We start from the raw sequence: 26,353 nt of genomic DNA, 5'->3' as shown, positions 1-26,353 counted from the left end.
CCGCTTTGTAACGGTGTACAAACATTAACATCCTGCCCCGAAGCATCATGTTTACAGAACCCACATAACAGAAGTGATCTGTTAGTCATTGTCTGTTTGATTCAGTGAACAACTTCCTGACCTGTCTCCTAACAAACATCTAGATATTTATCGGCTGCAGCTGTTATTCTGTAGCAACACAATAACCCCCAAGAAAAACAGAACATATACAAATGAAAATGTCTCGGACCTCTTGTTGTATTGCACGACAGACAGAGAAATTATGAAATAACTGTCCCGTAATGTCTTTTTTTTTTTTTTTTTTTGCTTTGCTACAGTAAATTCTTTTCTGCAGTCTTAGTTCTGAGGTGAGTCAGCGGAAGATATAGCTTCAAGATGCGACAGAGCGGTTAAGAGGTACTTACCACAAGGTGAAAAGTACAGATGGATGACGCTCGTGTGACCGCATGTTTGTGATCTTTAGTGTGTGTGAAAAACAAGACTAATTAGCAGGCACAAGTAATGTGCATCATCTCTGAAGTGTGTAGGTAAACATGTCATCAGCGTCAACTGTTTAAGGGGAATCAGATCAGAAATGCACGTAGCATTGCAGCTTTGGCCTTTATCATTACATACGCTGATTAAACTACAGGTGTAAGATGCTAATGTTGGCTTATATTAACTTGGGTTTCTTTTTTCTTATCCTTTTGTGTCCTAAACCAATCAGCCACAACATTATGACCGATTATGACATTGATCATCGTGTGACAATTCAGTGTTCTGCTGGGAAACTTCTGAACCCGGCGTCTGTGTTGGCGTCACTTAGACATGTAGCACCCACCTAGACCAGGCAAGGCACCCGCACCCCATAGCAGTGACACTCTGTCCAGCAGGATGCAGGCACTACTGAGATGACAACCACCCGCGGACCAACAATTAGCTTCAAAACTCAGCGAAGACCTACAGGTACCATACTGACAGGTCTGTCCAGCTTCAGGATTGCCTGGATTGCATCTTTACAAGAATTTGGAGTCACCAATTAGCCTAACGAGCATGTCTTTGGAGGTGGGAGAAAGCCACCTATTGAAATATCAAAAGTCAAATGGGCAAATCATTTAAATGAGGCAAACACAAATTGGAAAAAAGAGCAAGAATCAAAACGTATCAAACTAACTAATGTAAATGCAGAAAGTACAAGCACACTATCCCTCAATAATGCATTATATTATGAGGTTATTAATGTATTAATGCTAGTACGTAAGTGTTTAAGCAACATCTTGTTAATTCCTCCACTCTACTGCATTACGATGTTCAGTCTGAAGCTGTGCATAATACTTCCAATTGCTCTTTTATTCAACTGCTGTAAGCACAGATGTGATATATATATATATATATATATATATATCACTACGCATTAAACTGATAGACAATTATCTAAAAAAAAGTCCCGTGCTGTGTCTTTTATATGCTTTTGGGTTTGGAAAATCATATTCAGGGAGGGCTTATATTTAGAGGCAGTGGGGTTTTTATTTATTTATTTATTTATTTTTACAAGCTCAATTTATTGACTGCATTGGAATCACTGGGAGGTGACTGGGGTGGATGACGGGCACAAAAAGCACAGGGAAGCAATATGTATCCTCCCCTTTGTATTTACATTTACTCTGTATAAGCACCTTCAGGTTAAGTTTAGGTAAATATTGTGGTTTTGGTTTAATGTCAGTGAATATCCACCGTCTAAAATCACTGAGGACTTCCCCAGCTTTAGAATAGACTGTTTCCCTAATTTATCCCCACCTACAGTGGTGTAGTGCAAATATCTATATCTATGTCTAAATCTAGGCACAGCCTCAGTGGACCACTTCATCAAATTACTATGATTTCACAATAAACGCGATGAAATAAAACCTCACTGAAAACATGTTTCCCGTGTAGTAGGTGTCATAAAACGAACAACACAGTGTATGAGCAAACATTCAGACACTGCGTGTCATGAACTATTGATTTAAACAGAGGTAAACATCCTTCTGACGAAAGCCTTTTCTTTATTATTATTATTCTTTCTTTATTTATTTAATCCACAGAGAGACAAAGAAACTGTGGTTATAGTGAGTAACACTGAACATGAAACTCCCTTTGTTGCCGACTGGACACATTTTTATATTATTTAAAAAAAAAAATTGTGCAGAGAGGTCTTACTATTTTCTGCCCTCCGTTTCCTCAGTAAGACAGATGTTGCATCTATTCACTTGGATTTAGAATCATTGTGTAAGTGACACGAGGTTTGAGAGTTTTTACAGAGGTCAAAGTAGCCAACGAAATAATCTGCAAGATGGATACATGGGGGGTTCGAAATTTCACTTTAATTTCCACTGGGAATACAGCTGAGGTGTTATTATTGATGTGTGTAATGCTGCTGGAGGAATCAGTCTGCAGCCCTTTGCAAATGGTTACGTGTGCTTGAAGTATACGCACAACTTCGATCCCAATCACATAAATACACTTCTTCCTACAACCTGGTCTAAAAAAAAAAAAAAACTATACCAGCTTATATATATATTTTGTTTTGTTTTGTTTTTAGTTTGTTTATCTTGCCCTTCTAAAGAACTGACTTTACAACACTGCGTAATGCTTAATTGCGCATATGCACAATTCAACGCTGTCGATTCAACAGATGCTAATACATTTTGCATGCACAACTGTTTCCAAATAAATTATTAGAACTTGTTTAAACACGCTTCTAACTTTTCTGGGGACCGTAATGGATAAACGTCTCCGCTGCTGTGCACGATGCTGCGCAGAAAGACCGAGAAGACCGCTTCTGCTTCTGGGTTCTGTGGCGCGTCTCGAGACAATTGGAATTGTTATTGACTCTACATAAATAAAATTCAATTGAAAGAAAAAAACAAACAGAGAACTGAAACTGTAACCACCTCTCTGGCGACACATCTGCTGCACGCAGTGTTCAGTCGGACTGTGTCTCATGAAGCTCACTGGCTGGATGAAATGCAGAGGAGGAGCTGCCGTCAGCGTCCCTCGAAGAAACTTCCCTGTCAGTCAGTTGTGACTGTGTCAACAACGCGAAGCGCCGCTCGCAGCCCCTCGGAGCATCGTTCCCAAACGCAGGTCAAGCAGAGTAAACCGTGGATTCGCGTTTTCATGAAGAATGTGGAGCTTTAATTCTGTGCGTAAAAGAGACATTCGGAGCGAGTGGATCTGGGTATCGCTTGGCAGTTTGATTTACGCGCATTCATGGAAGGTGTCACTACTTCGGAAGTGAGAGCGGAGCCCTTGCTTATTGTGAAACAGTGAACGAACTGCTTGCAGGTATGGCCGCCCCGGTCATAGTCCCGGTGATTATGTTTATTTTAGGTGTGGTGGGAAATATCATCGCCATCGTGGTTCTGCGAATATCACGAAAGGAGCAGAAAGAGACGACTTTTTACACACTCGTGTGTGGCTTGGCAGTGACAGACCTCCTGGGCACGCTGCTAGCCAGCCCAGTCACCATCGCCACCTACGTGACGGGCACCTGGCCGGGGGGTGAGCCCCTGTGCCAGTACGCCGGTTTCATCCTGATCTTCTTCTTCTTGGTTCAGCTCAGCATTGTATTTGCCATGTCAGTGGAGAGATATTTAGCAATAAACTATGCATATTTCTACAACGATTATATCAACCAGAAAATCGCCGGGCTTAGCCTTTTGGGCATATATGTCTCCAGCATGGTGTTTTGCGCTCTGCCCATCCTGGGGTTTGGACAGGTGAAGAGGCAGCACTCGAAAACCTGGTGTTTCATCGACTGGAAGAACGACAACACGACGGTCAAAGCTTACAATTTGATGTACGCCGGGGTGAATACAGTCATCGTGCTGGCCACTGTCATATTCAACGTGATGGTGTGCGGAGCTCTGATCCTGATGCACAAGCGCTTTATCCGACGCACATCTTTGGGCACAGACCAGCGGCGCTGCGCGGATCTCCGGCGGAGGAGGAGTTTTGGGCGATTTGCCGGGGCAGAGATCCAGATGTTCATCCTGCTTATTGCTACCTCCGTCGTCGTCCTCAGCTGCTCCATACCTTTAGTGGTGAGTGCATATCACATGGGATTTGCTTACAGAAAAAGTTGCAGAGAAGGTTGCACCTTAAAACGACTAAATGGAACTTAGAATAAAACATACTGCACGCCCTTTTGGGAATATATATGAGATGAATGGTAACAAGTAGTTCATAAATATAACGATAAGCTTTCTGAACTTTCTGTACGAGCTTTAGATCTTTGTGGGCAGATGACGCATTTCTCTGAGGCGCAGATGGGTTTGTTCACACTTCCAGTGAGAACGTGCCTGCTACCCGCAAAATCTTATTTGCATAGTTTCAGTGTTTGTTTAGTAACAACAAATTGTTTTGAGCTAGTGGTCGCCCGCACATGCACATTTTCGCTCTCATCACCAGACTCCTGACAGATCATCCTCAAAAGCGCTCCTCGTTTTACCTTAAATGTTAATTCCGCGCTACTAACAGAGCAGCTTTGCAATATGCGCTGCAGGATTATAACCAAGACTTGCCATAAACTTTGTAATCCGTTTTGTACAAAGGAAAAAAAAAATCAATAGACTACAGCATCCGTTTCCATTAGGATGCAACATTTTTGTGGCCAACAAGAGCAAATGATTCACAAGCAAAACTTGCTTTGGGGCTGATTTGGAGGAAAAGAAAGAAAAAAAAGAAGGGGACTTATTTTCAGTTTGTAATGTTGAAGTATTAAACACCGGGCTTTGAGTGCCTCCGCTTTGCGAACGGATGGCTCTTGATTAGACTCTGGGGAAGCCCAGCAGTCAAAGGCTCACTAATGATGACAGTGAGAACTGTTTTCCTTGGCCTCCTGCCATCTCTGCACTGCTGTGGTTGCACAGAAGTTACATTCACTCAAGTGTCTGTTTAGATCTGACCATTCCATGCCAACCGTGTGAGAGTATTTAAAATAAACAAGTATATTGCTCCTGGAAATGAAGTGTGGACACGTTTAGGCTTGTGAGAAAACACAAGCTTGACTTGGTCATGCGTTTGAAATGCTGTCGAGTATCTATAGAACAATCTGTTAAAATGTTTTCTCTTCTTCTCCTGCAGCTGCAGATTTTTATGAATCAGCTGGGAGAGAAACGGGAAGACCCGACTTTGTTGAAAAGGGACCTGGTGGCTATCCGCATGGCCTCCGTCAACCCCATCTTAGACCCGTGGATCTACATCCTGCTCAGAAAGACAGTCGCCCGTACGCTGATGGAGAAAATCAAGTGCCTGTTCTGCAAAATGGGCAGCCGGGGACGGAGGAGCGGCGGGCAGTTCCACTGCACCGACGGCCACCGTCACTCCTCCATCGTCTCGCGGGATTCCCCGTCGCTGGTGTCCCGCGGGTTGACAGAAATGACGAGCATCTCGCAGACTTTCCTGTACCCGCCCGAGAGAACCGTGGACATGCTGGGGGCATATCGAGCCGGGGCGCAGGGCGACGACTCCGGCTCACAGGCTCTGCAGATGCTGCAAGGCCCCGAGGAGGTCGAAGGGCCTCGGACGAGTCATTTAGAGGACACAGAGCGAGGGAGGTCGCTGAAAGAGCTTCCGATCTGCCCCGACGACCCGGCTCTACAGGTGACCTTCACAGACGAGACTGCACACGTGCAGGAGAAATGCATATGAGCGTCAGCGTGATCGCTGAGAAGAGACTGTCTCAGGACAGAAGACAGGATCCAGAGAAAGAACTGCGAAGTCACGGACTGAAGACTGAACAATCGTCCGTTAGTCTGTAGATATCAAGTGGACAGCTAATAAAAAGACATCTGACAATATGTATTACTCGTAGGTAATAATTTACCATGTCACTAAATATACTTCAGTACAGTCACAGCACTTATTGAAACCCGTAGTGAACAACAACAACGAGGAGCTCTTCTGTTGCACTTTTTTTTTTTTTTTTTTTCAGTTCTAAAACCACTGCTAGGCTTTCAGTTGTTTCGTAGCATGTCGGGCACAGTGTAAAGGACTAACATTTAAAATGTGAACAAGATGTTAATTTATTTGAAGTATGACGCTGTACGTTATTGTCTTCTCTGTGGGAAGGTGCAGATAGTTTGGAGCCATTTTAAATCGGTACAAGATGAATATGTTCATGTTTTTTTTTATTTGTTGTTTTCTTGGTATGTAGGGACATTTGCAAGCAATTTGGTCGAAGTGGTTAACGTGACAGCTGCAACATCAAAGCCAGTGCTTTGCATTTCAGAATCATGCAGACAGTAGAGGATGTTAGGGAGACTCTTGTAAGTTTAAAACTGTTCATTTACTCCCCATTAGGTCATTACTGTCTAAGAATCAATCAAGCTTTATGGTATTCTGCCCCTAATGTAATGTGCAACGCTTCCCATCTGATCAGACTGGAAGACGGTCTTAGATGTCTCCTCTGGTGAGTTCATGGGTTGTTGGTTTCCTGTTTTAACATGGCATTAATATTATGCTGCTATCAAGACTGATATAAACACCGAAGCATATTCACCCCGGCATCAGATTCACCACAAGATGTTGACTCTTAAACACACGCACTTATGTTGTACCAAGCTCATAAATGGAAAATAAATGTTGATAAATATTCACATGAATTAAGAATCTGCCTCGTTTAATTTGTGTGCATTGATTACAAGATGATTTAATTTGACAGTTAAGGACATATCCCCTGCGTCACTATATGATATTAATGGTAAAGTTCACAATTCTTTAAATACAGCACTCAGCATTTACTAGAGCTAGAGTTTCCTAGCAGTAACGGATCCTGAGTTTAGAGCCTGCCCTTAAATAAATGCTCTACAATAATATTTGCCGAGGGCACAAATTTGCTGACAGTGCCTCTTCTACCACGTGCCAAGTTGTCCCTTTCACATCCTTCTAGATGGCGTGGCCTCGCTCACCTGCACAAAGGCGGTTTCTTCGCCAGCCCCTACGTGGCCGCAGCCCAGTGCCTTTAGAGAGAGCAGTCGAACGTCCCTCTGGGAACAATAACCCGCTGAAGAGAGAGGTGACCTCAGGCTTGGAAATCTGTTAAAGCTGCAGTCTTCCCGGAGACAGGAAATAGTGATTGACAAAGCAGTTGTGACTGGAGTTTAGCGGAGGCTAAAGAGGAAAATGATTCCTCTTGGAAACTTGCCCCCTCTTCAACTTCACCTCATCAACAGTTACACACAGCAGCTTGTGAGACAGGCTGTTAAATACATTTAGACCTTTGCCATATGGGAGCATGTGAAAATGGCTGACTGTTCGGGGACGCCACTCAGAAAGCAGGGAGTCTGGAAATCTTTTGCCTTTGAGCACAGTTGAGAGGAACTGGAAATCCAGAAAATTCTATGAGATGCACTATTTTATCGGGGCCAAGGTGCATGATGATAAAAACACAGGTTATTGTTGTTTAGATTATGATCAGACTAGGATGCAACAAATAGTCTATATGATAGACAGCACGGCATCACAAACATCCAGGTCAATAAACTTATCTGTGTGAATTCCTTTATCTTTCTTTTTCAACATGACGTAGAGGAGTATCATCACAGTATTCCTGGTAGTCTTTAGTCTCTAAATGCAGATGAAATCAAATTTGAGATTCAAATATTTTAATACATCATGTGTTATATTCATTACATGATGAATGCTAATGAACCATCCTGCACTAGGGGGCGTGTCCTAAATATACATCCAGTGAAACACTTTTTTTTGCATTTTCTTGTCCCTGCCTCTCTCCTTCTCCAGTGACACTAGTGGTTTCAGCTTGGTCTTCAACCTAGTATATCCTATACAGTCAATTGGTGCATTTCCACTACAGTTTTTCGCAAAATAAAAGTCAGTACGTTTTGAATCTAGAATGTTTTATGAATGTATTTTGTTCCTTTTCAAGCATCATATCCGGCAAACAACGACAGTAAAGGCTTTTCATATTTCATTTCCATTAATTAAAACACTGGAGTTCCCAGTTTAAATGAAAAGTCAAAATGCACAAAAAAAACAACTAATTATTGCCTTAATCAGACTTTAACTGGACAACTTAAGCGCATGTTAACTAGATAACGTGTGTGTGCACATGCTCCCCAACCGATGCACTGTAGTATGACCCCGGTACAAAAACATCCAAGAAAGCCAGTCGCAGATGAAGAAGGTAAACAGAGCCAGTAGAAGAACCACCTGAGGGATAGCGCCATCTTATCTGCACCAGAGGTAGCACAGACATTACGTACAAGATTAAAAAAGTTGAACTATTATCCATCTGGTTGTTGTTTGAAATGCCGGTCCGCCGCTTGAATGACTCTTGTTCATTATAAGACGTAATAGGTCAACTGGAAAGGGGGCCGTATTAACGTGGTATTAGCGCGCTGAAAAGACACATATCGCCACCTAGTGGGGAGGAGGATGACATGTTCCCGTCAGTTATTCGATTTTCTCTGCTGCATGTAAACTGAGACGAGGACCACATCCAGAAAGTGGAATTTTTAGCATAGCTCAATTAAGCTGTGCATGTAAACACAGTGAGTGTTATTCCCGAAATTTTGTAAAATTGCGTTTTGTACGCGTTTCCATTGAAAGGTCCCGTAATTCTCTTAAATATTTGTCACAAGAGACTTAAATTTCAGGAAGGTGGCCTTCACATGACACCGTCACATGACCCCCTGCTCCAAAAAAGTGCTTCCATTGCACTTTTGTGATAATCTTTTATATCAATACATCTGAAAAACCTTGTCATGACAGCCATATTTGAGAGGCATAGGCTTTTCTAATACCAGTTATTTTACTGCAATACGTAGGTTTTGTGCATTTCTAGGGGGAATGGAAATGCTATACGAGGGCACACGTTTAGATTTTAACCACTTTTTTATTATTATATTATTATTTATGACACTTGGTGTAGAAGAAAGTTGTGGCATACCACGCAAATAAAAAAAAATATCCCAAATGATGCACTGGTTTTCACAGCAAATAACCTAAGAATTGTTTAGATCGTGTGTGATCAAAAGTAGCGGACTCACTGAACCACTGATATTGTCACCACTAAGAAAAAGGCAGTCGCTTCCTTAAATTAAAAGAGTGAATGCATTTCAACATGCACAGCAACACCTGAGCACAAGTAATTAGCGTTACAAAAACTTTCAGATGTTGTGTTAAGAAACAATGGGCTACAAGATTCATGTGCAGAAAGGCGTGACAAAGACACATTAAACCACATGCTGCAGCTCTGTTTCCTTTGTCACACTTTTAGTCACCGCAAGTCAGTGTTTCCACAGACGTTGCTGAGGAGTAGTTGTCAGACAATAATACTTTGCACATAATCTGCCAGCTTGCTCTGGACTGTAGATTACCCCATGTGTTTTTTGTTGTTGTTGTTGTTTAAATACATCGCTTTAGAAGAAATAATAATAAAACTAAAAGCTAATACAGATACCTGCAATAAGATTCTTGGTTCAGTTGCATCTCTGAAATGACAATAGTGGAATGACTCATGTTGACTTTTGGCTTTTGGCTGAGAAGATCTATTGAAAATGACATGATATGTTTATTTTGCTCACTTTTGAAGACCGGCAACATTCAATTCAGTGGAGGATTTTCAGCTTCGCTTGTAAAATAGTTTGTAGGGCAGCGTAAATATAGAAATAATTGACTTCCTACGAAAGGTCCGCCTCTAGTCCCGAGATAGTTTTCAAGTGTTTTAAATGTCAAGTCCGCCGCTTTATTTATTTAAATGCCACAATATTCTGCACAATCTTTTGAAACCCACACTCGTGTGAGGTTCACAGGTAAGAGCGCTTGATGTTGCTTAAGCCAACACTGACTTTTTAAGTAGGTCACGACTCTCAGAGATAAGGAGAACAAATCTCAAACAAAGCTATCTAAATTAAATACATATATAAAGCATAACTATGTAAGCAGTTCCACCCGTCGCCTGTGACACACCCAAAATGATTGTGGTTGTTTCTAGAAGTTGCATAATGTACGATATATGGAGGTCAACTCTATTTAATCAGGGTGTGCCAGGTGATCTTAAACACACATTCATATGGATGGTACAGCAGCTGGTTACACAATGTCACAGCTCAAGCGGCAACTGTGAACGAAGTGAAAACATTCAAGATAAATCCACAACTTGTGCTCAGAGCTGTTTTCCCCCAGTTGCTTGAATGCAGAGTAAACGGGGATGTGCAAAGCTTTAAACACTTTTTTATTTTCCTCATACAGACTGAATCGCCCTTTGTGACTGTTACAATGTTCAGCGCGTGCTGTAACGGAGTAAGGAAGGTGGTAGTTCACAGCACAGTGCAATTCAATAGTACAACAAACCGCAGCCGACAAAATTAAAACACAGTAGGAAGAAGAAATACTTAATACCATAACATCCACGAAGCTAAGATTGACAGCAGGACTGTTACATTAGAATGAGTCTGTTTCCACTGGCGGACCCAATGGACTTGCAAGTGAGCGTCAATGAAAAAGATCCACGTTTAGAATCGACTTCGTCCGATACCTTCCAATCCGGGTGCAAAGTATCCGATAGATGGACTTTTCCTCTTGCGCCGCCACAGCGTTGCCATTTGTTGCGTTGCAATGACAAGCATGGCCATGAAATTTGGAACAGAAAAGGAAATTGAATATGTTTGGTGCATACACCGATCAGGCATAACATTATGACCACGTGCCTCCACAGCAATTTTAACTCATCAGAGAATGAACATGGGTCTTCTGAGGGTGTCATGTGGTGCTTGGAAACACAGTGTTGTTAGTGGGGGGGTCTTTGGGTCCTATGGGTTGAGGGGAGGGGCCTCTGTGGATCATCCCACAGATTCTTGATCAATCTAATGAATTTGCGCTGTTTTTCATGTTTTGTTTTTGAGTTGTTCCAAAACTGTCAGGTTGCATCCTTGCTGCCATCAAAGGGTGGGTGGTCTGGTCTAGGTGGGTGCTACATATCTAAGTAGCATCCACACGAACGTCGGGTCTAAAACTTTCCCAGAAGAAAACTTAACTGTCACAAGATGGTCAATGTTATTTACTTCTCCTGTCAGTGGTTTTAATGTTGTGGCTGATCGGTGTACGTACTATCTATATCTATATATCTATATATATATATATGTGTGTGTGTACAAAATGTACAATATACAATGAATCTTCTGACTTTGGTGAATCGTTTGCTTTACTTGTAGCGCCACATGCATTTAATAAAGACACCTAAAAACCTGGAAGCCTCCATCAGCTGGAGTATATGTCACCATGTTAGCATTCACATGTTAGCATACAGACTCCTCTACTGCAAAGCACCTTTGTCCCCAGGTACAGTCTGTACCTGAAAGTCATTGTGACATCTGCCATGTGTCAGGGGAATTCTTTAACGCCGCTTGACTTCAGAAAACAGAAAAACAAAAACAGTCAAGGCGAAGTGTTCAAGCAAAGAACACGTCAGGGAACACAGAGTACGATCCCAGATTTTGATTCATGTTTATTCACTCGCTGACAATATGCTGAGCGTGCACGTTCTCGTTGAGAAAGATTTCGCAAACCTTCGTTCACCTCACGGATCCTCACAGATCACATTTCCTTGAATTTACACACGCGCTATTTATGAAGATTCCAGCTAACACGTTTTATTTTCGCACCCACACATGAGGAGGTGCAATCAACAAGTGAATGTCACTTTGTGTTGAAGTATGAGAAAGTAGATTCGAATGTGTTGAATAAAAGTGCTTTTCTAAGAGACACCCTGATGCAAAACTGTTAAATTAACTGTCCACATTAGGTTGAAACTAAACTAGAAGATGATAGAGTTTATAGTTGATATTAGCATCTGGACACATCCTTATTAGATGTGAGCAGCTGCTTGTTGTTGAGAGAAATGTGACTCTCTGGCTGTTTTCTTGACGGTCTGGAAGCACATTGAGCTCCAGCTTTGGTTATAAGTCAGCGGCACACATAAAACCTCGCAGACTTACCACAGTTAACATTAAAGGGATGAAAGTGGACTAAGAGCAATCAGTTCCATCAGTTCAAAGTCCTCTCGCTTTGACGAACTGTAGCTCTGACGGTGCTGCTCTGTCCTCTGATGATCCCTCTTCCCCGGTCAGCACATTGTTAATATTCCCCTCGGCGTCTACGACCACGGCCGTCCTCTTCAGCTCCTCGTAGCGAGTCTGCCGCTCGGCGACCGCCACACAGGCAGCCAGCACCTCATCCGACTCAAAATCGTAGTCCCGGTCGAGCTCGGGGGCATTGAGGATGCTGTTTTTCGTCTCCTCCTCTTGTCGGATCTTCTCCCGGGTCGCCGCGTTCTGCTTCTTTAAAGTGAGAGCCCAGTTCAGGTCTTCCTGCCACAGGGTGAGCTCTGACGGGCACAGGTGGATCGCAACCTGGAAGGACCTCACAGCCTGTAGGGACAGATCTGACATGAGCTCAAACACAAGACTTCAGACGCGATTAGAAAAGGAGTCGGCCGCCACAAATGGTTAATTGGAGCCCTTTCCAGGCCTGTTTGAAGACTCGTTGTAATTCTCATAGAGACATGACACGGCCATCAGTGCGGCTGATGAGCAGGAAGCAGCATCATCAGCCTGTCAACAAGAAAGACCGTAGCATTCAACAAGATGTATTATTTCATTAAGAGGAGATCGATATCTCTTAGCTGACTGTGCATTTCACACACAGTCCCCCCTGAACAGAAGTTGATTATGTCCGTCTGGAGATTAAAGCCTGTGAAATGGTGAAATAAATCCAGCCGCAGAAGCTGTTATAGATGACTGATGAGATCGTGGATGACTTCTGACAGGGTCTGAAACCCGTCAAGCATATTCGAATACTAAAGTGGACTCCTCATTTTACAGCGGAGTAAGAACTCACCACAGGACAAAGGTGTTTTTGTCTGGGGTTCTATAGGAGCTTAGTTAAATCTTTATTATTATTTTCTACATTGATGACGCTCACGTTAAAAGGATAGCTGTAGATGCATTTTTATTTATTTATTTTTGCGGCTGTAGAGCAGTCGCGTCAAACTCATTTTAGTTCAGGGGCTACGTACAGCCCAATTTGCTATTATTAACATAATAGCTCATTAACAAATAAATAATGACAACTCCAAATTTTTCCATTTGTTTTAGTGCAAAGAAGTTCACCGTGAAAGTGTCCACATTTAATGAATTGCACTAATAAAAAAATATTTCATAAACAACCTGAAGAAAAAGTAGTGCAGTTTCTGTATCATTCTCACTGTTGTGACATGTCCACAACTCTTACTAAAACTGTGTGAAACCCAGGAGTTGCATCTATTTTTATTGAAAATACAGTTAATGTCTTAGATGTAAATTTTGCACTTTGCAAATTTATCTCACGGGCCAAACTAGACCCTCTGGCGGTTCGCTTTTGTCCCGTGGGCCGTATGTTTGACACAAGTGCTCCAGAATGTTTAATGCATGTATTTTGTTCCTTTTAAAGCATCATATCCTGCAAACAACGACAATAAAGGCTTTTGATATTTCATTTCCATGTATTAAATTACTGGAGTTCCCGGTTTAAATTAAAAGTCAAAATTACTCAGTACGTTTACATGCACGTGAAATAAAAACAATTATTGCCTTAATCTGACTTTAACTGGACAACTTAAGTGCATGTAAACACGTTACCCCGACTAAAATCAGAGATCTCCTTATCTGATTAACACACCCAGATAATGCGATTGGAAATCGATTTTCTGCAGCATGAATACCACTGAGCTGGCATATTACCCTGGAACAAACACATCCAAGAAAGCCGGCTGCAGAATAAAATAGGTAAACAGAGCGGACAGAAGAACCGCCTGAGGGATAGCTCCATCTTATCTGAACCAGAAGTACAGATAAGATTACACATTATGTTCGAGAAATCCCGCATAACCGACTCTTGTTTATTATATGATGTAATAAGTCAACCAGAAATGGGGCGTATTCACCCTCTAAAAAGACACATATTGCCACCTAGTGTGGAGGAGGAGGAGGATGTTCCCATCAGTTATTCGATGTAAACTGGGTCACGGACAAGTTGAAGTAGAACATGACAGATTCGTCTTTTTATTAACTTGAACATTTTTTGTGCGAGCCTGAGCTCACATTAATCTCCTGCCGTTTCCCCACCTGTAAGATAAATAACCTGCACTGTCAAAGTCTATGACAGGTTTCTGATAAATGAAAGCGCCTGTTCCTAAAACAACATATCAAGTTTCGTCTTGAGAAGGCTTATGTAAAAAGAAAAACCTTTAACAGACGAGAAATCGCTATGGGTTCAAAATAACAATGAGATAAACTGCAATGGTACTGACATGTGGTGTCAGTTTCCTTCAAGACATTGAAAAAAAGATGGGGTAGAAACAACAAAATCAGAAGCTAGCGGTTGTTTTCTTTGGGTCTTTTCCATTTTCTTTAAATGAGATGGAGTGGAATGAAAATTAAAGAAGGAATGGAACAGACGCCAGAGTGGGGAATCACTACATTCACATTTGCACCAACAGGCACCAGTCGAACATGTCGGTGCACACAGCGCTTTTAAAACTCGACCGAACAAGTCTCACTAAAAATAGATGTATGATTTTCTCCTTTCCTCTCCAAGAGCTTCATTATACAAGAAGGTGTGTCTATATTTGGTTTAGTTTTTTAGATCAAGTAACTTTCAACACTTCCCATTGTTGTTTTTGGTGCCACAGGACAGCTCTTTTACTCTCGGGCATGTACGAGCGACGTATTAGCTGAAGGCTTTATGTGCTCAGCCCTGTTTGCTTGGCTCTATAAGGGGCGAACAGCGTAAATGTGTTTTCCAGGGTTCATGCAATCACAGGTGCCGGCGTGTTCGGGGCCAATTTAAGCAATCGTCTGTGCCGAAGGCACCTGGGCGTGCTTTGAAAGAGGCGCTTCGTCTTTAGAAGTCGAACGTTTACAAAAAGGAATAAATAGATGTGATGCATCTTCAGAAGCTGATTTACAAGCGCCTACGTAAATGCGTGTAGTTTATTGCAAAATGACACAAGAATATGTGGTGATTCCTGCCAATCGTTAGTGATTTACTGCAGAAGAAGTCATTAGTGTTCTTGCAAAAGTGAATGTTGGTGCAGCCTATCTAGCATATAGACTGTACCAACATAAAAGCTTGAATTTAGTTGCATTAGCTCAGGCAAAACGTACTACAATGCTAATCAATGCTGTGAGCGACCTCTGCAAAAACCTTTTTGTGTTTGAGTGCGCTACCAGTTTGACTCACCAGGTCCACCTCGCCCAGGTTGAGCTGTGCCCGGCCCAGGGTCTGCCAGCCTTCCCACCACAATGGCCGGAACTTCACAGCCATCTCCGCTGCCTTCACAGCTGGAAACACTTCCTGCAGGATGGTCAGGACCTGCAGGGGCAAGAAAAATGCGTCAAGTTTTAAGCATCAAAAAAGTTTAAAAAAAAAGTCTAAATAAATCAACTGTTATTTAAACAGACTGGCTTTTTAGTCGACCTCTGGATTAATATTTAGCATAAAGCGAAGGTGACTCATTCATTCAATATTAGATCACGTAATACAATGCACAACAATGGCACAGTCAAGGCAGCGGAGTTTTTCAATAATGAACTTCCTTTATTTGTGCCAACATCAAACCGTGTCGGAGCAAACTCATTATCCTGTTTAACCTTGCAGAGTTGCCATGCAATAGCGACAGTTTTTAATTTTGCTTTGTTGTCATGTCAGACAAAAAAAAATAAAAGCTGTCAAGACCTGTTCCTATTGTGCACGTAATCATCTGTGGAGTTTTTTTTTTTTGTTGTTTTTTTTCCCACCGCAGTGTTGCTTTCTGCACAGGGCTTTAATGTAAGGCCTGGAAAATCTGCACTGTTGTATTCGTGTAGAGCAAAGCTACGTCAGTTGGTCTGTTTATACCTGGGCCCCAAAAAAAGACAGAACGAAAATGAGTGAGCATTTACATTTGTGCACTGGTTTGTCTGCATCGTCCTCTAACTACGCCACAAAACCACTAGTCAGCCGTTTGACTTTCTCTTTTACTTTAAACAACTGTGACTAGAGCGGGGTGACAGAGAGAGATGGATGTATGGGAGGCATCTGACGTGGAAGTATAAATCCAGTTTAAGGCTGTGCACACACACAGGAGGAAGAGACAAGCAGTACTGTGCTGAAAAGAGACAATTGATTCTTAAGGAAATTCATCAAGATGTGAACTAGATAGGAGAAAAAGCCCTTTGGCAAGCTGTTCTGGGCGAGTACCAAGTTGAGCTAATCTCAACTTTAAGGTGATGTGACTGAGCAATGGGAGTGTCTGACACAATTGATTAAAATAAGACGCAAGAAAATAGTTCCCAAGACATTTACTACAAGGAAACGCTGTCCTCAGCTGAGGTTCCTGCCATGAATCAAATGTCGGCGACATGGTGGAGTTTTCTGAGAAAATCAAGAGCAGCAACGGTAAGAACAGCTAGTTATTGGCAAAACATAATGTTAATAAATGCTCCGCTTGTGCTTGTTTCATCCATAAATATAGACCGATCACGCATAACATTATGACCACTGACGAGTGAAGTAAATGACAATGACCATCTCGTAACTCTTGGAGGTGTTGACTTGGCCTCCAAATTCACTAGGTCCCAAACTGATCAAGTATCTGTGGGATGATCCACAGAGGCCCCTCCCCTCGACCCAAAGGACCCAACTGCCCCCACTGCCCCCACTAACACATCAACTACAACACACACATGACTACAGGACACCCTCAGAAGACCCACGTGCATTCTCTTCTGAGTCGCTTTTTTTGGAGGCACAAGGGAGACCTCAAAAAAACTGACATCAGTGTACAGTAGACCCCTTCACAGTTTGTGAAAAATGGGACGTTTTTTGAGGGGCGGGGCTTAACTGGATGCAAAACATCTCAAACGCTATAGCCTGCAAACGGCGGTTAGCATATTTCAATGGAATGTTTTGGCAAGAATGGACAAGTGAGTGCTACTTTAAAGAGGGTGACAGGCTAACTGATGGGACTACATTCTCCTACCCCCACACTCTCACTCACTGGATGGACGATTTGACCAAAGGAGGACACAGACAGGACGGAGTCTGGTCTGTCTTTGTCAAGTGAAGCCTCTCCAACAAAGATATTACAAGAAGTAAGTGGAACCACTGTGGAGGGTAATGTAGTAAGTGCAACTTCTGCTTGGACACCCCTGAAACACGCAACTAATGTTGCGTTACCTAGCGGTTAGCATTAGCATTAACATGTAACAAGAATAAATAAAGATTAACTCAGTCACGATTTGTTGTAACCTGTAACGTTTTTCACTGATGATGCATTACATATTAATCTTATCTGATGTGAAGTGTGTGCATTGTTGTTGATTATCTCACTCCAATCCTTTCTTTTAATCTCCAAAGCCAAACCAAAGATGTCTATGACTGGCGGTGGCTGGTATGTGATAAAACTTCAAGTTAGTGTTTTTTCATTTTTCGGTTTTATCAGCCAACGACACCGCAAGACAGACGAGCGTCGCCTCAAGCTTCCGTCTGTTCTGCCTCCAGCTAACACCGTGACATCACAGTGACGTAGGCCGCAAAGGGATCTATAATTATACGAGGGTTACCTAGGCAACCAGAGCCTGGAACGTTCACTAGCATCAAACAGGTGGACACTGAGTGAGTCGTTTTATATGTCGACGATGCTTTACACTTCCACACACACATACACGGCACACACAAACCAGATCTGAACTCTTAGGAGTAGAAGCTAAATAACTGCACCTATGCCCCAGATTAACACTCAAGACAGATCCGGTGACAAGGCCTGAAAAGACACAATAGCTGTCTCGGATCCATAACTGCTTTCAAGCTGTAAAATGATTCTCACTTTCAGCAGAATCCCCTTTAGGTTGAAATCAATCACGCGGCCAGGAAGATGCGGGGACATCTTCATAAATTTGACCAATTTCGAACATGCACACAGACACGGGTCTGGACGTATTCAGCGCAAATAGTAATTTGATGAAACAGGAAGAAAGCGATGAGGGGAAGTAACTGACCAGCGTCAGCATAAACATCCCCGTCATCAGGGACAGTAATGGGGATCTGGTGAGTGGCAGCCTGTTTCCAATCCCATAATTATGACTAATAGGTGTGATGGGATGTGCAAGTGCAGTCAGACATGTATTAGCTGAAAACTTCATGTCAGTCATGGGCAAAAAAACATTTGTTGTGGTGTTTCCTAGCCCTCTAATGATTTCCTTCTCAAATGTCCTATAATGGGTAATATTATGTTAGGCATGCAATACTCCCTGGAATGCGACTGACTGTGATTACAAAGAGAGATGTTATTGGGTTTAGTTGTAGTAAATGAACGAATAAGAGAGAGCTGCATTTGTCGGACTACACCCTCTGATTTCCCCACTTAAGCATTTTTTTTCTTCTCAAAGATGCATATGAAAGAGGAAAAAGGAGAAGTGGCAGTCAAACGAATGTCTGAAGGGAGAAAAGTATTAAACCTAAGGACAGGAAAATGCAATCAACAGAAAGAAATGAGAAATAAGAAATGAAAAACATTTAAAAATCAATAGCAAAATTGAACTCAGAACTCAGAGCTGGTTATAAAACATGTTCCCAAAGCGACCCAGATGTAAGTTTCAAGAACAGGTGTGAACACACCCAAAGACGCAGCGAAGGCGCATTGGAGATAAGATCACTCAGACCACATGAGACGTTAGTCTGTACCACATTATTTCGGTGGTGTAAACAAACAAGGTGCCCCGGCCACGTTGGCCAACTGCAGACTCAGCTCTTGCACAAGCAGAGTTTCGCCTCATTTTTTCAGACAAACACACACACACCCATACACACACATGCCGTAAGTGACGCCTGTTCATCTGGAGTTCAGTAGTTACACATTTGACTCAGAAGGTTCAGAGTTCCTTATGCAAAAAAAGATGAGCAACAAAATTAAAAAAGTCTCCATTAACTTTTAGTACCAGAGACTCTTGGGGCAGTTACATTCCTCTACACATTGAAGCCTCCAGGGTTCGAGATAAAATCTGAGTTTTGCACGTGTCTCTCACAGCGTGTTCCAGCATTTATGTTTCATATGTACACACGACAAACAATGCTGTTAACGGTTCTGATGGCGAGACATTAGAGAAAGCAGCCGTTTGAGCAACATGCTAATGAACCCAAATGATGTTTATCTGCACATGAAGCTTGATTGGATCTCGAGCGCCGGCTCCAGATGCATGCGGAGACGAATTTTAACGCAAGGTGCGATGTGGGTATAAGGGGCTGTGATGATTGATAAAGAATTTGGATCCATGCACTCACGGTGCTCTTGTGTATTCACCGCGATATTTAGGTTTAGGCTTGAAAAAGAATCACTGGAGCAGTGAAGGAAAACGTGGTGAAATACTATTGAAGGAACAGTGCATCACGAGTGCTAACATGACACCTTTCCAAGTTAAGAAAATAAAGTTTTGCCCTTTCCAAACTCAATTTGTCTTAAACTTTTACCAAAAATATGCAAAGTATTAGGTTTGAAACCACCGCTGACAATGTTTCAAACCTGGACAACAAACTAATTCACTATGGGAACATTTTAAACTCTGTAAATGTATTGGAGAAACACAGCAGGAAGCATTATGCAAGCCTTGAGAACTCAGTTTCAGTCTTATATAAACATTAGTTTTGTTGTTTATTTTAACTTTTCTAATATAGTTTTAGTCATAACATCATTTCTTAATATACCTGAGACTTCATCTCATATAGTAGTGGGTTGTCTGGAGTTAGCTGAATGGCTTCGTCCCACTTCTTAATGGCCTCCCAGTGCCTAGAGGGAGAAAACACATGCAAATGCATTACAAATGCGTTAATAACTTACAGGCACACAATACATTGGTAACACTGAGCCGTGTCACACTAATGAATATTTGTTGTGTATGATTTAAATCTACACAGAGTTTTTCTATTGACTTTGGCTGAGGTTTAGGCTTAACCAATTCAAATAGCAAACCACATAAAGCGACGGAACTGGACGCGTAGTCACATCGTCTCCGCCCTGAGATTTGATACAAGTTACGCAATATCTGGTGTTTGTTCAGTGGATATCGAGAAGTCGATTGTCCCTGTGCGGACGTCTCGTGTGTGTAACAGGCCTAATCCTGCCTTTCCACTCTCGGAAGACGAAATACTCAAAAGATTAGGACTGACACAAGTCATTAACCACAGACACCGACCAGCTACAGCATTAAAACCACTGACAGGAGAAGGAAGTAACATTGACCATATTGTGGCAATTCAGTGTTCTGCTGGGAGACGTTAGGACCTGGTATTAATGTGGATGTTAATTAGACATGTAGCGCCCACCTAGAGCAGACCAGACACCCCCACCCCATAGCAATGACACTACTTTATAGCAGCAGCCGTCCCCTGACACAGACACAAGGTGTTCAAGGCCCATGTTCATTCTCTGATAACTGTTTTGGAGGCACAAGGGAGACATACACAATATTAGCAAGGCAGTCATGATGTTACGCCCAATTGGTATCTGTCATAATTAAACCGTTGTTAAATAAACATCGGCACGTCAGTCAATCAGACTCTTCCAAGGCGGTTTCTTATCTGACGTGGCAAAGTGCCGCAATCGTCCGACTCTCAAATACACAATAAACATTTGCATGAATTTGAATTAAGATTCAAACTCTCCAGGCAGCTGTCGCCACTGCAGTCGGCCGTTTTGCATACATTTGTTCAGCAGGATTTACAATTTACCAGCTTCATGTTCGTTTTTTTTTTTTTTTTTTTTAACTGCACAAATGTGTGTTTGTGCTCCTGCACCTGTCCCCAGTCAATATTGACCGAAGACTTCAAGGCGAGGTCCCCGCTCTCTGACAATATATGCGTTATGTCCACACTTTTTATAACTTTATGGAGACGGACATCCTGAAAAAGTCAATATCAAATAGAGAAACACAATCAAACCTTTGACACTGATCAGAAGAAGAATAATAAAAAAAAAAAAAACATGCCACTACTGTTTCACAGTGGGAGGACAGGACTGAGGAAATGGAACTTGAGCAGTGTGGAAATCTTCCCACCACAGGAAACAAATGACACTGCAAAATAATGAGGAAATTAGGCAATAGATGAAGTAAAGCCTTAGAGCTAAAAAAAAAAAAAAAGAGACAGATTTCACTTGAAGTTTGTGTAACAGTCAAAGACAGAGGAAAGTCATCAAGATCTAGATGCGCAACAAAAACATGGGACGTTACAGGTATTTAACACACTACTGTTGAAAAAGAAAAATGCATTCGCTCAACGCGGCCGTCGTGACGATATTAAACCAAATAATCTAATGCTTCGTCAGTGAGGAAACTGCCATTGGGGATCAACAAACTACGCAAAGTATTTGGAGAACACCATAACTCCCACAACTCAAGGGACGCTGACGGTTATTCTGAAATAGCTGCAATTTTTGGGAAGTTTCATGTTGACGTCTGGGGACACGTCAGTCACCGCCTGGACAACCTATTTGGAATGATTTCAAGTTAACACCCGCTGAACTCTGAACCGGACCGAGTCGTTGCTGATGAATAAATGTGTCACCCAGATGATTTACACGTCGGCAACGATGACAGGTGGCGTTCGACTCTGCACAGCAGCAACTGTGAGAAATTACAGAAAACACTTTGGTGTGAAGATTTCTGTTCCCGTGGAAGGTTTATAATCATCGTCTCTGTTAACCCAGTGAGGTTTATATGTCATCTATGCTCTGTACCGTCTTAACTCGACCACAGACTAGGCGGTGGAACATTTTTCACCGCTCAGTATTTATGAAACTTTCCGAGAAGCTGTCTTTTTCCTCTGGTGCTCATTCCAACCTTTAAAACACAGAGGTTATTTGTAATCGCTCCTTGTCATCTGATCTCCTGATGTCCTGTCTATCCTGTCTTAGAAACATTTATTTCACTTGCCACTTTATTAGGTACACCTGTTCAGTTGCTTGTTAACACAAATAGCTGATGAGCCAAATCACATGGCTGCAATTCAAGACATTTAGGTCATGTAGAGGTGAAGGGGATTTATGTGTTGGTGCCAGACGGGCTGATGGTCTGAGTATTTTGGAAAAAGCTGATCTACTGGGATTTTCACGCACAACCATTTCTAGGGTTTACAGAGAATTGTCCAAAAAAGAGAAAATATCCAGTGAGCGGCTGTTGTTTGGATGAAAATGCCTTGTTGATGTGAGAGGTCAGAGGAGAATGGGCAGACTGGTTGGAGATGATAGAAAAAGCAACAGTAACTCAAATAACCACTGGTTACAACTAAGGAATGCAGAATACCATCTCTAAACGTACAACACGTCCAACCTTGAAGAAGATGGGCTACAGCAGCAGACGACCACACTGGGGGCCACTCCTGTCTGCTAAGAACAGGAAACTGAGACTACGGTTCACACAGGCTCAACAACACTGGACAATAGAAGACTGGAAAAACGTTTCCTGGTCTGACGAGTCTCGATTTCAGCTGCTACATTCAGATGTCAGGGTCAGAATTTGGTGTAAACAACATGGAAGCATGGATCCATCCTGCCTTGTATCAACGGTTCAGGCTGGTGGTGGTGGTGTAATGGTGTGGGGGATATTTTCATGACACACTTTGGGCCCTTAGTACAAACTGAGCATGGTTTAAATGCCACAGTCTACCTGAGTATTGTTGCTGACCATGTCCGTCCCTTTATGACCACAGTGGACCATCTTCTGACGGCTACTTCCAGCAGGATAATGCACCATGTCACGAAGCTCATATCATCTCTGGTTTCTTGAACATGACAATGAGTTCACTGTACTCCAATGGCCTCCACAGTCACCAGTTCTCAATCCAATAGAGGAACGTTTGGGATGTGGTGGAACGGGAGATTCACATCATAGATGTGCAGCCGACAAATCTGCAGCAACTGTGTGATGCTGTCATGTCAATATGGACCAAATGGTCTCTGAGGAATGTTTCCAACACATTGTTGAAAGTATGACACCAAGAATTAAGGCAGTTCTGAAAGCAAAAGGGGTCCAACCTTTTACTAGCAAAGTGTACCTAATAAAGTGGCTGGTGAGTGTCTACAGCTAGATTTATGCTTCTGCAATGAACCCTATGCTGTAAAACCAACGTATGTCACTGCGACAAATCCAGCTGCAGTTGCTGCAGCTGTGGCTGGTTAAATGCGTTTCCTTGCGATCACTTTAACTGACTAAATAAAGACAGAAAATGCACCTTCGTTCTGCCGCCTTTACACCGTCTACTCGTACGCCTTCTCTCTTTTGTGTGTTGTACATTTCAGTAAAAGAAAGCAGCTATTAGCTCAATAGCTTCGACTAGAACGTGAGCTCCTCAGCTCCGGTCACATCAGCTTGAGATGCACAGAGACACCGAACACAAGTGACTAGCATTTTAGCGATGCTGACAAGTATTAATGCTAATTATATAGAAGAGAGCACATCAAAGCAGTGGTAATATTCAAAACGTAATGAAAAACACATTTTGCTGCCAACCCTATCCACAGTGGTTCAACGTGTGGCTTCCGTGCCAGATCTCACCTGTTTTGCCTGTTAAATTGTTTTTAACGATGTGTTATGTTTAGTTACTTTGCCTTTAATTTCTTTACTCTTTTCTGGTTTATTGTAAATCACTTCTGTGAAAAAGCACCATATAAATACGCCTCTAGCAAAAGCCATAAATGTAAACTACCATATCTAGATTAATATTAGCTTTGCCTGGTTAAAGTTTGTTAGTTGTGCATCTAGTAAATTTACATAAAAAATACAATGACATAAAAACAGCCAAAGGCCTCCGTATCCACACAGAATATGATTGAAAGTGAGGCTCAGATCACCAACAGGTACAAGAGGAGATGTTCAATTACATCAGAAACATCTAAACTGTTGTAACGACCGTGCCAACAAAGGTCAATGTTGTTAGAGGAGGACAAAAGTCCCGGCTGACATCCCCGACCAGACACTCAAAGCTCTGAACAGCCATTACGGAGCAGCAAGAGATCATTTCCCCGACAAAATCCACTTTCTTCTCACAAATACGATTACAGGCAGTCGCAACAGCATTACATCTTCTGGAGTGGGGGGTTTCACAAAGTGATTGTTATTTGGCTAAAAAGGTCAATTACCATGAGAGAAATATAAGGAAATAGTTCTTAACGGTGGCCAATTTTATTTTTCAGTGTCTATTAAAACAACATCATGCACAGGCAACTGTGCATTTTTTCTTTTTTTGTGTCACAAAGCCCAATATATATATATAAATATCTCTTCAAACAATACTATTTTTAACCATTAATCAGCATGACTTTTACACAACTTTACTTCAGGAGGCCCCCAGAGCAGGAAATTGGGCAGATCTGGTTTTGTTGCAGTTTAAGCAAACTCTCCACATGTTTGAAAAGCTTTCATTATAATGCTCTATGTTTTTATTTTGTAATATTAAACATAGATGGTTAGGCCAGTTTGTATACACTGATCTTGTGTCTATCTTTACTATCAAAGCAGTAAGTGATATATTAGCTGCGTTAAATAAATTAGATGAGATCTGTACAATGGCGCCCTCTTCTGGAGAGACTATAGTGGCACAGCAAAAAAAAAAAAAAAAAAGAGAGAAGAAGGGTATTTCGGTTGACTATCTTTGGCTTTTGAATAAACTGTGTATGGGAGGTGTGACTTCGCTTCATAAGGTTTAATTTTTCCCAGCAGAACATTGAAATGTCACAAGACGGCCGGTGTTTTTCCCTTGTCTTGTCAGTGGTTATAATATTGTGGCTGATAGGTGTCAATCTGGCATTTTGTAGGCAAATGTTGGACTTCTTACAGTCATTGCACTTTATGAATGATGTTATAAATCTGATCCAATCATGGCAGCTTTGTGGGTGTCTGTGTATGAGGTATCTATGATGTGCGCACGCAGCCTCACCTGCCTTGCTCCGCCAGCAGAGCACCCTCATCTTTCAGCCTCTTGCTCTTTGAAGCGCAGTCATCCAGCATGACTTCCCGCCGTCGTTTGATGGCGTGCAGCCAGTCCACATCCTCATCCGGACCTCCTCCACCATCTTCAGGTTTCTCAGCCTCCGCCTCGAACTGCTGCACCACGGACTTGGACACCTTCTCTCCAGCTTTTCTCTTCCAGCCAAACGAAGCCATTCTGGAGGGAAAGGGGGGACAGAGTGGCGCCGGATAGCCGTGGCCAGAAATCTTATTTCAGCTGCAATCAGTACTAAAAAAATAAAATAAAATAAAAATATTTCAAGATTTTAAAACTTTTATTTTGAAATATCAGAAAAATAGCTAATAAAGCATATCGCTGCTAGCTGAATCGGATATCTAACAGTGTGGTTGAATTTTTAATGAGACTGCAAAAGGTAAAAATACGGGTACTTCTTATTTAAGTGCAGGATATATTAGTTGTTGTCACAAGTGCAGGGATTTCCATTAATTTAAGCTTAAATCCAGTTACATTGAAGCTGGTGGACATTAGTACCACAACGCTAGCACTTCTGTACGTTTGCACGCAAAAAAAAAGCTGCACTTAGTTAAATTACTGACACTATATATTCTACGTGGTTATCCTTAGGTTGTTGGAGGACATGTATACGCACATATATCTACGGCTTCCCGCGAGCAAGAAGCTTGAAGTTGACGGAAGCTAATCGTTAGCCACACTCGACGACACTCCGTGTCGCGTTCAGGTTGCATCGTTTAAATAGCGACGCCATCGCGAGTTTCCATCGAGTGGTTGATTTCTAGCAAGGACGACGTCTCCCACTTAGTGAAAAGAACTTTAGGCATGCCAGCAAGATTGTGGCTGTTCGGAACATCGGAATAAAATCCAATTTTCATTCCAATTACATTTGTTTATTTAATTAGTGGTATACATAATGTGTTTGTGTGGTTAAGTTTCATTCGGCAACTAACTCCTTGAAATGGGTGACCCAACAAAATATGCCCATTAAGGTTAGTGATCAACTGTGAATATTAGCACTCTGGCAAACCACCATGGAATAAACTGAACACGACTTAATTCGAATTAAAGCGTAATGGTTGCCCTTCCTATTCCGTTGATGACACCTAAATGCAGCATAACCCGGAAGCTGTGGAAATGTTTACATCGTCACTTAAAGAAACAGGAACACTGTTTCAAATTGGACATAAGGCATATTCACTTCTAATAAAGTTATTATAATTTCACGAAAATGTTATTTGAATGTTCAAATTTAGCCTAAATTATTCTTTCATTGTCACATTGTAAATGTATCTAACTTGTGTTAACCTTTCTCCTT

At 41.9% G+C, this 26,353-nt stretch overlaps 2 protein-coding genes across 3 annotated transcripts; one reads left to right on the top strand and one right to left on the bottom strand.

Annotated features, from left to right (window-relative positions):
- The first annotated feature begins 2,314 nt into the window (after positions 1 to 2,314).
- On the top strand, positions 2,315 to 6,626 carry ptger4b (prostaglandin E receptor 4 (subtype EP4) b). Its single transcript, XM_047570323.1, has 2 exons — positions 2,315 to 4,064; positions 5,107 to 6,626. The coding sequence occupies exons 1-2, from the start codon at positions 3,309 to 3,311 to the stop codon at positions 5,671 to 5,673; spliced, it is 1,323 nt and encodes a 440-aa protein (XP_047426279.1). The 5' UTR covers positions 2,315 to 3,308; the 3' UTR covers positions 5,674 to 6,626.
- A 4,553-nt stretch (positions 6,627 to 11,179) lies between these two features.
- Positions 11,180 to 26,177, bottom strand: ttc33 (tetratricopeptide repeat domain 33). Of its 2 annotated transcripts, none has more exons than XM_047568953.1 (5): positions 25,673 to 26,177; positions 24,991 to 25,290; positions 19,765 to 19,846; positions 15,265 to 15,396; positions 11,180 to 12,413 (listed from the first exon to the last, which is right to left on the bottom strand). In XM_047568953.1, the coding sequence occupies exons 2-5, from the start codon at positions 25,215 to 25,217 to the stop codon at positions 12,036 to 12,038; spliced, it is 819 nt and encodes a 272-aa protein (XP_047424909.1). In that variant the 5' UTR covers positions 25,218 to 25,290; positions 25,673 to 26,177; the 3' UTR covers positions 11,180 to 12,035. The 2 variants fall into 2 exon arrangements, with proteins under 2 accessions (XP_047424909.1, XP_047424910.1); XM_047568954.1 differs by having other exon boundaries at positions 15,265 to 15,392; positions 19,761 to 19,846; positions 24,991 to 25,218; positions 25,673 to 26,167.
- Positions 26,178 to 26,353: the final 176 nt, after the last annotated feature.

The sequence above is a fragment of the Mugil cephalus genome, chromosome 19 (assembly GCF_022458985.1).
Source record: "Mugil cephalus isolate CIBA_MC_2020 chromosome 19, CIBA_Mcephalus_1.1, whole genome shotgun sequence".
Taxonomy (NCBI): domain Eukaryota; kingdom Metazoa; phylum Chordata; class Actinopteri; order Mugiliformes; family Mugilidae; genus Mugil; species Mugil cephalus.
This window is presented reverse-complemented; position numbering and strand designations above follow the sequence as displayed.